The following is a 12355-nucleotide window of genomic DNA, read 5'->3' as shown; positions in this document are numbered from 1 at the left end:
CTCCTGGAGTTGCCCAAATTCATGCTCATAAACACAGGGCTACACTAATGTATTTATTAATTTTATTTATGTATTGCCTTTACTGTATTGCTTTTACAAATAACTCAAGATATTATTGAGCTAAGAGAGAGGGGAAGACACTCAACTGAACTCCATAGCTAAAGTGGGCTTAGAACTCACAGACACCATTTTCTATCCTGCTTCCTTAAACACTAGATTTAGACTTAGAGTAACTTTATTGTCACTTTGAATGCACATTAATTGGCATACATTAAAATGAAATTTAATTGCATACAGCTCTCAAAGCTTCACCACCACCAATATACACTACATAAACATGAGTCAGTCAATCTGCATGTACTCACATAGAAACATAGAAGATTGATGGCAGAAAAGAACCTCATGGTCCATCTAGTCTGCCCTTATACTATTTCCTGTATTTTATCTTAGGATGGATTTTTATCCCAGGCATGTTTAAATTCAGTTACTGTGGATTTACCAACCACGTCTGCTGGAAGTTTGTTCCAAGCATCTACTACTCTTTCAGTAAAATAATATTTTTTCACATTGCTTCTGATCTTTCCCACAACTAACCTCAGATTGTGCCCCCTTGTTCTTGTGTTCACTTTCATATTAAAAACATTTCCCTCCTGAACCTTATCTAACCCTCTAACGTATTTAAATGTTTCAATCATGTCCCCCCTTTCCCTTCTGTCCTCCAGACTATACATATTGAGCTCATTAAGTCTTTCCTGATATTTTATGCTTAAGATCTTCCACCATTTTTATAGCCTGCTTAGGACCCGTTCAATTTTATCAATATCTTTTTGTAGGTGAGGTCTCCAGAACTGAACATAGTATTCCAAATGTGGTCTCACCAGTGCTCTATACAGCGGGATCACAATCTCCCTCTTCCTGCTTGTTATACCTCTAGCTATGCAGCCAAGCATTCTACTTGCTTTCCCTACAGCCTGACTGCACATTACATTACGTGACACAGAAAAACAACACAGTCTAGTTCGGATGTATACATGTGCATGGCAAGAGAAAAAAAATCTTGTGAGTTTACCAGATGGATGGCATAGGGAACAAAGGAGTTATAAAATTGAAATGTTTCAAAACCTCCTCCCAGAGGGAAGCAACAGAAACAGACCCTAAAATGGGCGAGTGGGTTTTCTAACAATGCTTTGAAGACTAAACAAATGGTGCTTATAAGAGTATCCTGAATAATGGGAAACAAGCTTCCTATACTCTTCTTGGCTACCACTCACCACCATGCAGTCCACTGTATTGACTTTCTCTCCAAGGCACTGCTGCCACCAAAACAAACAGTCATTTAACAGTTTGTTAACATGCTCTCCAATTGTGTCTCTGTAGAAAGTGGCCAGGAGAGATGGAGAAAGATGTGCTCTCCTCATCCGACACAGAAATGCAGACTGGTTTGCATGCTTCACTAAGGATGACGTGTGGAGAGACCAGTTCAGATGATTAGTTATCAAACTGTCTCTCACTATTGATCGATGGTTCCCTATTGACCTATGCTTGAGGGTTGTTATAAGCATTTTTTTAAAGTATACAAATGTAAAACTCAAGTATTAGACAAACACCAATGCTTTTCTGTTGGAAACCCCTTTCTGGGTATAATTTTATTTTTTTCTCCAGCATAAAAAACATACATACACGAAAACACATACCATATTTTTCAGAGTATAAGATGCACCGGAGTATAAGACGCACCTTAGATTCTGGGAAAGAAAATAGGGGAAAGAATCTGCTTACCAGGTTTTCCTCTGGCTAGTGTCCTTAGCCTGGTGAGCTGCAGCACATTATTTTATCCCCTGGTTAAGGTTTCAAAAAAACCTTATTCAGAGAGAGTAACAAAGAAAGAGCTTGCAAGCCAGTAAAGAGCTAGGAACATCATTAACACCTGGAAAGTGTAGAGCAATGGGGAAAAAAACCCAAAGACTTAGGGCTTGGAAAACATTCTTCGCAGAGAGAAACAAGAACCTGCAAGGTAATAGCTGGGGAAATCGTTAAAAGCTACATTCAGAGTATATAACATGCATCCAAATTATCAGCCTCTTTTAGGGGGGAAAAAGGTGTGTCTTATGGGTTTAGGACATCCACCAGTACCAGTTGGATGAAGCTCTTTCCTCCGCAGCAGCTGATCGGCCGCTGCCTTCACTCCCTCGCCCAAAGGCGCCTAGCTCTTGGCCCCAGCCCTTTGGCCACAAAAATCCAAATTCAGCCACAGCCTTTTGGCCACATGGGACACTTCGTCACCATCCAATCAGAACGGTTGTTACAAAATGCTACTTTTGGAAGGAAAGAATGGGACAGTTTGCTCTTTCATACACAAACACATTGAATGATAGAGATGGAAGGGACATCGGTGGCCATCTAGTCTGATCCCCTTCTCATTCGGGAGACTTACAGAATGATAAGAGAGGGAAGGGACCTTGGTGTCCATCTAGTCTGACCTGACCCACCTTCTCATTCAGGAGACTTACAGAATGATAGAGAGGAAAGGGAATTCAGTGGCCATCTAGTCTGACCCCACATTCTCATTCAGGAGACTTACAGAATGATAAGAGAGGGAAGGGACCTTGGTGTCCATCTAGTCTGACCTGACCCACCTTCTCATTCAGGAGACTTACAGAATGATAGAGAAGAAAGGGAACTCAGTGGCCATCTAGTCTGACCCACTTTCTCATTCAGGAGACTCACAGAAGGATAGAGAGGGAAGGGACCTCAGTGGCCATCTAGTATGACCCCTCTTCTCAGTCAGGAGACTTACAGAATGATAGAGATGGAAGGGACCTTGGTGGCCATCTAGTATGACCTTTCTTCTCATTCAGGAGACTTAAAGAATGATAGAGATGGGACCTCGGTGGCCATCTAGTATGACCCCTCTTCTCAGTCAGGAGACTTACAGAATGATAGAGATGGAAGGGACCTCGGTGGCCATCTAGTCTAACCCCTCTTCTCAGTCAGGAGACTTACAGAATGATAGAGAGGGAAGGGACCTCGGTGGCGATCTAGTCTGACCCCTCTTCTCAGTCAGGAGACTTACAGAATGATAGAGATGGAAGGGACCTCGGGTGGCCATCTAGTATGACCCCTCTTCTCAGTCAGGAGACTTACAGAATGATAGAGATGGAAGGGACCTCGGTGGCCATCTAGACTGACCCCTCTTCTCAGTCAGGAGACTTACAGAAGGATAGAGAGGGAAGGTACCTCGGTGGGCATCTAGTCTGACCCCTCTTCTCAGTCAGGAGACTTACAGAATGATAGAGATGGAAGGGACCTCGGGTGGCCATCTAGTATGACCCCTCTTCTCAGTCAGGAGACTTACAGAATGATAGAGATGGAAGGGACCTCAGTGGCCATCTAGTCTGACCCCTCTTCTCAGTAAGGAGACTTGCAGAATGATAGAGATGGAAGGGACCTCGGTGGCCATCTATTCTGACCCCCCTTCTCATTCAGGAGACTTGCAGAATGATAGAGAGGGAAGGGACCTTGTTGGCCATCTAGTCTGACCTGACCCACCTTCTCATTCAGGAGACTTACAGAATGATAGAGAGGGAAGGGAAGTCGGTGGCCATCTAGTCTGACCTGACCCACCTTCTCATTCAGGAGACTTACAGAATGATAGAGAGGGAAGGGAACTCAGTGGCCATCTAGTCTGACCCACTTTCTCATTCAGGAGACTCACAGAAGAATAGCGAGGAAAGGGACCTCGGTGGCCATCTAGTCTGACTCCCTTCTCGGCTAATGATTTTATTTATTCGATTTGTATGCCGCCCCTCTCCGAAGATCCCTCCCTGTTTGCAGAGAGAGAGGTCCGTTCATGCTGTGGGCATCTAGATGATCCCATGCCCTTTTCACCCCCTCCTCTCTCCATGTGGACAGTCCACAAAATGTGTATGTGTGGGGGGGAAAGATTGGAGTGCTAATGATCCCCCCCTGTTTGCAGAGAGAGAAAGAGGTCCATTCATGCTGTGGGCATCTAGACGATCCCATGCCCTTTTCACCCCCTCCTCTGTCCATGTGGACAGTCCACAAAGTGTGGGGGGGGGAGAGTGTTGGAAGGGACCCTGAAGAAAAAGAGAGAGAGAGAGAAATGCAAAGGGAGTTTTATAGAGGAGCATGTAGTTGTGTGTTCCCCCAGCCAATGTTCCTTTTACATCTGCCTCGAGGCATCGTAAACATTCCACAGATAATCATGACAAGCAGGTCATAAAGGGGCCCCAGACAGCAACCAGCCTTCACTTCTGTCGTTTGCTAATAGAATCCTACCTACCTCTCCCACCCACCAGTCTTTTGTGAGGATCAATCTGATTGGCTTCCCAAATTAGCTTGTTGTGAGGCAGGGAGTTCCACCAGCCAATTTAGCACCCCAGAAATTTGACCGGGAGACCAATTCTCCTGCTTGTGAAGAGGGCTGGACTAGATGGCCTCTGAGGTACCATCCATCTCTATGACTCTGTGTCAGTTTCCTGCTTGAAGAGAGGTCCTGAGTAGAATTGGTATGTGTGGGTGTGGGTGTGTATATCACACCAAAGAAACAGGAGTTTCCTAAAACAATTAGCATTTCAAGGAGATATAGGAACAGCTTACCACATGCTCCTTTTTTTATAACTAAATTCTGTACTTGGTGATTTTGATTCCATATCTATTGATGGGATAACCATTGGAGTTTAGCTTTGTTGAAAACAAAAGTTCATTGCTGCTGATCGTGTGTGTGTGTGTGTGTGTGTGTGTGTGTGTGTGTGTGAAAGAGCTCCCAAAGCCCCCCACACACTTTGGGGACTCCACACATGAACGGAGAAGAAGGCATGGGATCGTCTAGATGCCCAGAGTATGAACAGACCTCTCTCTCTCTCTGCAAAAAGGAAAGGATCATTAGCCTTCCCAATTTTTCCCCACAAAGCCCACTGCCCCCCCTTTGGGGACCCATGCCTCTTTTCACCCCTCCTTCATTCGTATTGAGGGTCCCCAGAAGTGGGAGAGGGAGGGGGCATTGGGAGCAGTATGTTACCCCTGCCAATTTAGCAGGTCAGAATTTGTCAAATGTGTATGGGTGGAAGGAGAGGGTGGGACTGGATGACCACCAAGGTCCCTTCCAACTCTTGTTAAATGTGTATGGGTGAAGAGTGGGGGTGGACCCTACCCCCACATCTCGGGGCCCCAATTTTTTGCCTCTCTTGACACTTTCTTTTATCACAAATGCTCCACGCATCGTAAAAATTCCAAAGATTAGCAGGAGGAGCAGGTCATAAAGGGGCCCCAGACAGCAACCAGCCTTCACTTCTGTCTTTGCTACCTAGCAGTCTCTCCCAAACCTCTTTTGAGAGGACTGCTCTGATTGGGTTCCCAAATTAGTTTTTAAAGGATTAGCTTGTTGTGAGGCAAGGAGTTCCACCAGCCAATTTAGCAGCCCCAGAATTTGACCGGAAGACCAATTCTCCTACTTGCGAAGAGGGTTGGACTAGATGGTCTCTAAGGTCCCCTCCATCTCTGTCATTCCATTTCATTCTCCTGCTTGAGCTGGGGGTCAGACTAGATGGCTACCGAGGTCCCTTCCCTCTCTATCATTGTGTAAGTCTCCTGAATGAGAAGGGGGGTCAGGTCAGACTAGATGGCCACCAAGGTCCCTTCCCTCTCTATCATTCTGTAAGTCTCCTGAATGAGAAAGGGGGTCAGACTAGATGGCCACCAAGGTCCCTTCCCTCTCTATCATTCTGTAAGTCTCCTGAATGAGAAGGAGGGTCAGATGAGATGGCCACTGAGGTCCCTTCCCTCTCTATCACTCTGTACGTCTCCTGAATGAGAAGGGGGTCAGACTAGATGGCCACCAAGGTCCCTTGCCTCTCTATCACTCTGCAAGTCTCCTGAATGAGAATGTGGGGTCAGACTAGATGGCCACCAAGGTCCCTTCCCTTTCTATCATTCTGTAAGTCTTCTGAATGAGAAGGTGGGTCAAGTCAGACTAGATGGCCACCAAGGTCCCTTCCCTCTCTATCATTCTGTAAGTCTCCTGAATGAGAAGGGGGGTCAGGTCAGACTAGATGGCCACCAAGGTCCCTTCCCTCTCTATCATTCTGTAAGTCTCCTGAATGAGAAGGGGGTCAGACTAGATGGCCACCAAGGTCCCTTCCCTCTCTATCATTCTGTAAGTCTCCTGAATGAGAAGAGGGGTCAGATGAGATGGCCACCAAGGTCCCTTCCCTCTCTATCATTCTGTAAGTCTCCTGACTGAGAAGGTGGGTCAAGTCAGACTAGATGGCCACTGAGGTCCCTTCCCTCTCTATCATTCTGTAAGTCTCCTGAATGAGAAGGGGGTCAGACTAGATGGCCACTGAGTTCCCTTTCCTCTCCATCATTCTTTAAGTCTCCTGAATGAGAAGGGGGGTCAGGTCAGACTAGATGGCAACCAAGGTCCCTTCCCTCTCTATCATTCTGTAAGTCTCCTGAATGAGAAGGTGGGTGAGGTCAGAGTAGATGGCCACCATAGCCTCTCTATCACTCTGCAAGTCTCCTGAATGAGAAGGGGGTCAGACTAGATGGCCACTGAGTTCCCTTTCCTCTCCATCATTCTTTAAGTCTCCTGAATGAGAAGGGGGGTCAGATTAGATGGCCACTGAGTTCCCTTTCCTCTCTATCATTCTGTAAGTCTCCTGAATGAGAAGGTGGGTCAAGTCAGACTAGATGGCCACCAAGGTCCCTTCCCTCTCTATCACTCTGCAAGTCTCCTGAATGAGAATGTGGGGTCAGACTAGATGGCCACTGAATTCCCTTTCCTCTCTATCATTCTGTAAGTCTCCTGAATGAGAAGGTGGGTCAAGTCAGACTAGATGGCCACCAAGGTCCCTTCCCTCTCTATCACTCTGCAAGTCTCCTGAATGAGAATGTGGGGTCAGACTAGATGGCCACTGAGTTCCCTTTCCTCTCCATCATTCTTTAAGTCTCCTGAATGAGAAGGGGGGGTCAGACTAGATGGCCACTGAGTTCCCTTTCCTCTCTATCATTCTGTAAGTCTCCTGAATGAGAAGGTGGGTCAAGTCAGACTAGATGGCCACCAAGGTCCCTTCCCTCTCTATCACTCTGCAAGTCTCCTGAATGAGAATGTGGGGTCAGACTAGATGGCCACTGAATTCCCTTTCCTCTCTATCATTCTGTAAGTCTCCTGAATGAGAAGGTGGGTCAAGTCAGACTAGATGGCCACCAAGGTCCCTTCCCTCTCTATCACTCTGCAAGTCTCCTGAATGAGAATGTGGGGTCAGACTAGATGGCCACTGAGTTCCCTTTCCTCTCTATCATTCTGTAAGTCTCCTGAATGAGAAAGTGGGTCAGACTAGATGGCCACTGAGTTCCCTTTCCTCTCTATCATTCTGTAAGTCTCCTGAATGAGAATGTGGGGTCAGACTAGATGGCCACTGAATTCCCTTTCCTCTCTATCATTCTGTAAGTCTCCTGAATGAGAAGGTGGGTCAAGTCAGACTAGATGGCCACCAAGGTCCCTTCCCTCTCTATCACTCTGCAAGTCTCCTGAATGAGAATGTGGGGTCAGACTAGATGGCCACTGAGTTCCCTTTCCTCTCCATCATTCTTTAAGTCTCCTGAATGAGAAGGTGGGTCAGACTAGATGGCCACTGAGTTCCCTTTCCTCTCTATCATTCTGTAAGTCTCCTGAATGAGAAGGTGGGTCAAGTCAGACTAGATGGCCACCAAGGTCCCTTCCCTCTCTATCACTCTGCAAGTCTCCTGAATGAGAATGTGGGGTCAGACTAGATGGCCACTGAATTCCCTTTCCTCTCTATCATTCTGTAAGTCTCCTGAATGAGAAGGTGGGTCAAGTCAGACTAGATGGCCACCAAGGTCCCTTCCCTCTCTATCACTCTGCAAGTCTCCTGAATGAGAATGTGGGGTCAGACTAGATGGCCACTGAGTTCCCTTTCCTCTCTATCATTCTGTAAGTCTCCTGAATGAGAAAGTGGGTCAGACTAGATGGCCACTGAGTTCCCTTTCCTCTCTATCATTCTGTAAGTCTCCTGAATGAGAAGGTGGGTCAGGTCAGATTAGATGGCCACCAAGGTCCCTTCCCTCTCTATCATTCTGTAAGTCTCCTGAATGAGAAGGGGCCAGACTAGATGGCCACCGAGGTCCCTTCCCTCTCTATCATTCAATGTGTTTGTGTATGAAAGAGCAAACTGTCCCATTCTTTCCTTCCAAAAGTAGCATTTTGTAACAACCGTTCTGATTGGATAGTGGCGAAGTGTCCCATGTGGCCAAAAGGCTGTGGCTGAATTTGGATTTTAGTGGCCAAAGGGCTGGGGCCAAGAGCTAGGGGCCTTTGGGTGAGGGAGTGAAGGCAGCGGCCGAGGAGCTGCTGCGGAGGAAACAGCTTCATCCAACTGGCGGAGACAAAAAGTCCCACTCCCGTGTTATACACCAAAATAATGGTATATCATCAATGCCTAACAATTTGCTTGTGTAATCTTCTTATATAAGTGATTAATAAAAAACATCCAAAATCCTATTTTCATTTCATCAATACCCATTTCATAGCCTATTCTATCTTTGTCTTCAGATTGCAGCCAACTCCTGGGGCAAGGCATGGGGTGAACATGGCTACTTCCGCATTGCCAGAGGAACCAATGAGTGTGAGATTGAATCTTTTGTAGTGGGTGTCTGGGGCCGGATTGAAATGGAAGATATGCGCTACAAGAAATGAAGAGATTGGACTCTTCAGCCTTGCATTGTGATAACAGAAAGAACTTCTTTCCTCCTGTTGGCCCTATGTTTTCTTCTCCTCAAAGCATCCAGTATCTAGAACAGTCACAGGACATAACTAATATGGGTTTGGCCTCCAAAGATAGCAGCCTTTGTCTCTGTTCTGGGGAAAGCCTAGAACCATCATGTGAATTTTTTGGACCTGGAAAGTCTTTGGAGTATTCTTCCTCAGATGTTGGGATGGGGTGGGGGAACCTGAAAACCTCTGAAATGGCTACCCAAGTGCTACAGTTTCTTGAAAAGGACCAAGAGAAGATATCCAATCTGACATTTTGTTATGTATAGCTCACATATTCACAACCAAAGGGACCTAGAGATATCAGAAGCAAACCTTGACAGGATTCCCTAAGGATGGAAAGTTATAAATAATCTGAAGAAACCTGCTGACTGGGAGACCAACCGGCATCTCTCTCTTTTTTTTCTTTTAGTCCTTTCTGTGATGTACCTTACAGAACCTTTTTGGAAGCGATGACATCTCTGGCTTGACTTTCCCCAGAGGCAACCATGGTAAAATAAAAAGTTGTCATCCTCTTGGGCCAAATTTTCAAGCATTTCAGGTAGTACATCTACAGATGAGTGGAGTTTTAGTCCTAGCAGACATATTTGCATCAATGGCAGATGAACTAGATGAAAAAAACTGCCTCATTTTATGTACCTGCAACATATCCTAAGATTTTCAAGAATAGCTATATAGGTGATAGGTTGCTACCAGTTCGAATGAACCGGTAGCAGCAGTGGTGCTTTCCTGCCCATCCTATCTTACAACATGGAATCGCAGGACTGGAAGAGACCTCAGAGGTCCCCTAATTTAACCCCTACTCATGGCAGTAATCAAAATAATAAAAGTGAAATAAGTAATACCCTTTAGACCAGCAGTCACCAACTGGTGATCTATGGACCACTGGTGAGCCATGAGAAAATTTTGGCAGTCCACAGAAAATCTAGTTTTTATATTGCACTAAATCAGGGCTTCCCAAACTATGGTCCTTGGGACAGATGTGTGCAATGAGCATTTGTGTTGCTTCAGAGAGTCTCCCCCTTCATGGTCTTTTTGTGTAGGTTGGAGGGGGGCAGAAATTATAACTTGGGGTCTGCTTTAGTCTCCTAGTGTGGAACTTTGGGCAAAGGCTGGGGGGAAGTGCCGCTGAGGGCATTGTTCCAGTAGGACTGTATCATGGCCTGAACCTGGTTGACCATCTCAACCTGCTGAGCTTCCAGGCACTGGCACCTGGCCTTGCACTCCTGCAGGTCTTCCATCTGCTTGGAAAGCCTATGCTTGTAGTCCTCACTGAGGTGCTTCTATTGAGCCTCCTTCTTGGTCAAATCCAATTTAAACTGAGTTGTTTTTCCAACTCTTTCTTATGTTAATTGCTTAGCTCCAACAACTGCTTCCTTTTGGGGCATTAAGGGGCCTGGGCCAGCATGCGAGGAAGAGCTAAGAAGGGAGGGGTGAGTAGAGACTGGTAAGGCGCCCCTCAATGTGAATGACATTGAATTGGCCACACCCAGCCAATCACATGACCATCTAGCCATACCAATCTAACTGGTCATTAGGTAGATCATATCCGCAGGATTTAAAATTATGACTTTAGCGGTCCCTGAGATCCGAAAGGTTGGTGACTGCTGCTTTAAACAACATTAACCTTTCTCAAACAGTCCTTCTCAGCTATGTTGGACTTCCAAGCCCCACAACCTCTAACATGGCCATCTATGGTCATCAAGGCCCAAATCTCTGGAGAGCACCAGGATGTGGTCAAACTACCTTGTGTATCTACTACAATGGAAGGAGGACTTCCTCTGTTCTTAAGCTTCCTTGTTCAGCCCACCACGAGGTATTGCTGCTCCAAAGACAATACAATTCCATCACAGCTTCAGCAGCTGAATGTTTTGCCAAAATCCTTCGGTTGACTTTCAAAGCCAAGCTAAAATCAGCCCCAGGCCATCTGTTTTAGGTCCATCTAAATTGAAAAATAGGAGGAAATTCTCCTGTCTCCTCTGCCTGGTTTCAACTCCCATGGATTTTTTTTTTCATTTCCCTGCCGCATAGCCAAACACCAGCTTTTGCTCAGTCTGACAACTTGGTGTACTATCCTGGCTCTGAGCCCTAGTGAAAACGTTGATCCTCCTGCCTGAAGCCACTCTTAGTTTACCCCTTTACCTTTCCTCTTTTTTTCTTTCTTTTTAAAAATCATTTTGGCTTTTGATGGCTGTCTCTGCACCTTCTGTGCTGGCGTGAGAGTGTCTCATGGCTAAGCCTCCCTTTGTTGAGAACTTAAGGCTGTTGAAAGGGGAGGCCTTCAGTCAGCTAGGCAGGTTGGTTTTGTTACATTCTGCAAGATTTGCAAGCGCCAATGTAAACACTGAGCAGCTGCCATTGGTGTGAAAGAAGCGGAAAAAAGCACATTAAAAGGCACATCTTCACACATGACTGAGGCAGGGAACTTTGAAAGAAGTGCCTGTGTTAGCAGTCCTTCCATGGAGCCGGAAAACCCTTTTATGTGAGGATGAAGGGAGAAAGTAGAGCTTCCTCTTCTAATACCCGATCAAAGCAGAGATTAAGGGGAATCTCAGCCTAGTTGTCCTGGTGGAGAGGTGGGATCAGGGCCACCATCAAGAATTTTGGGGCCCCATACAGCCTAAGTGTCTGCCCCCCCGCCATTTTAAAACTACTGCCCCCAAATCCCGTGCCATGCCCACCATGGCCACACACCCTGGGCAAGCCCTCCCCCCAGCCCTCTGAGGTCAAACACAGCCCTCTCTCACTCTCTTCCTTCCTCTCTCATCTCTTTCTTTCTTTCTCTCTTCCTCTTTCTCTATCTTGCTTTCTTCCTCTCTCTCACTCTCTTCCTTCCCCTCTCATCTCTTTCTTTCTTTCTCTTTCTCTATCTTGCTTTCTTCCTCTCTCTCACTCTCTTTCTTCCTCTCTCATCTCTCTCTCTTTTTCTTTCTTTCTCTTTCTCTCTCTTCCCCCTCTTTTTCTATCTCTCCCCTCTTGCTCTCTCTCTCTTTTTCTCACTTTCTCTCTCTTGTTTTCTTTCTCTCCCTTTCTCTCTCTCGTTCTCTCTCTCTTGCTATCTCTTTCTCTCCCCCCCTCTTTCTCTCTCTCTCTCTTTCTCACTTTCTCTCTATCTTGCTCTATCGCTCTCACTCTCTCTTGTTCTCCAGACGCTGGCGAAAGTGATTTTCAATGTCCCTGCCAGCCCGCCCGGAACATTCAAATTAAGGGGGGGGAAAGCCGGCAAAGGTTTTCTTTCTTTTTTTTTCGGCAAGAAAAACCTTGGCCGGCGGAGGAGAAAGAGAGGTGGATCGGGTGGGCGGGCGGGCATGCGGGGGGCAGCGGCGAGTAGCCAGGGGCGCGAGGGGGCTAGAGGAGCAGAGGGGCTGGGGGCGGCCGTGGCGTGCACGCCCTTGGAAAAGGGTGTGCGGGGCCGGGGAGGGCGTTTTGGGGTGCGCTGGCTAAGGCATGCGCAGCCTACAGCTACAGGGAACGCCCCAGCCGCCCAAGCCTCGTTCCCCAACGCCGCCACCCCGAAGGGGCTCCTACCTTCGCCGTGCGCTC

General features: G+C 46.7%; 1 protein-coding gene across 1 annotated transcript in view; it reads left to right on the top strand.

Moving 5' to 3' along the window:
• LOC139174261 (tubulointerstitial nephritis antigen-like) overlaps positions 1-12081 on the top strand; it is a 199327-nt gene extending 187246 nt beyond the window's left edge. The window contains exon 12 of the mRNA XM_070764525.1: positions 8594-12081. Within this exon, the coding sequence (XP_070620626.1) occupies positions 8594-8737 (144 nt within the window). The 3' untranslated portion in view covers positions 8738-12081. The remainder of the gene's footprint in view (positions 1-8593) is intronic.
• The last annotated feature ends 274 nt before the right edge of the window (positions 12082-12355 follow it).

Source organism: Erythrolamprus reginae, chromosome 11 (assembly GCF_031021105.1).
Source record: "Erythrolamprus reginae isolate rEryReg1 chromosome 11, rEryReg1.hap1, whole genome shotgun sequence".
Lineage (NCBI taxonomy): Eukaryota > Metazoa > Chordata > Lepidosauria > Squamata > Dipsadidae > Erythrolamprus > Erythrolamprus reginae.
The sequence above is the reverse complement of the archived record's forward strand: the minus strand, read 5'-3'. Positions and strand labels throughout refer to the sequence as shown.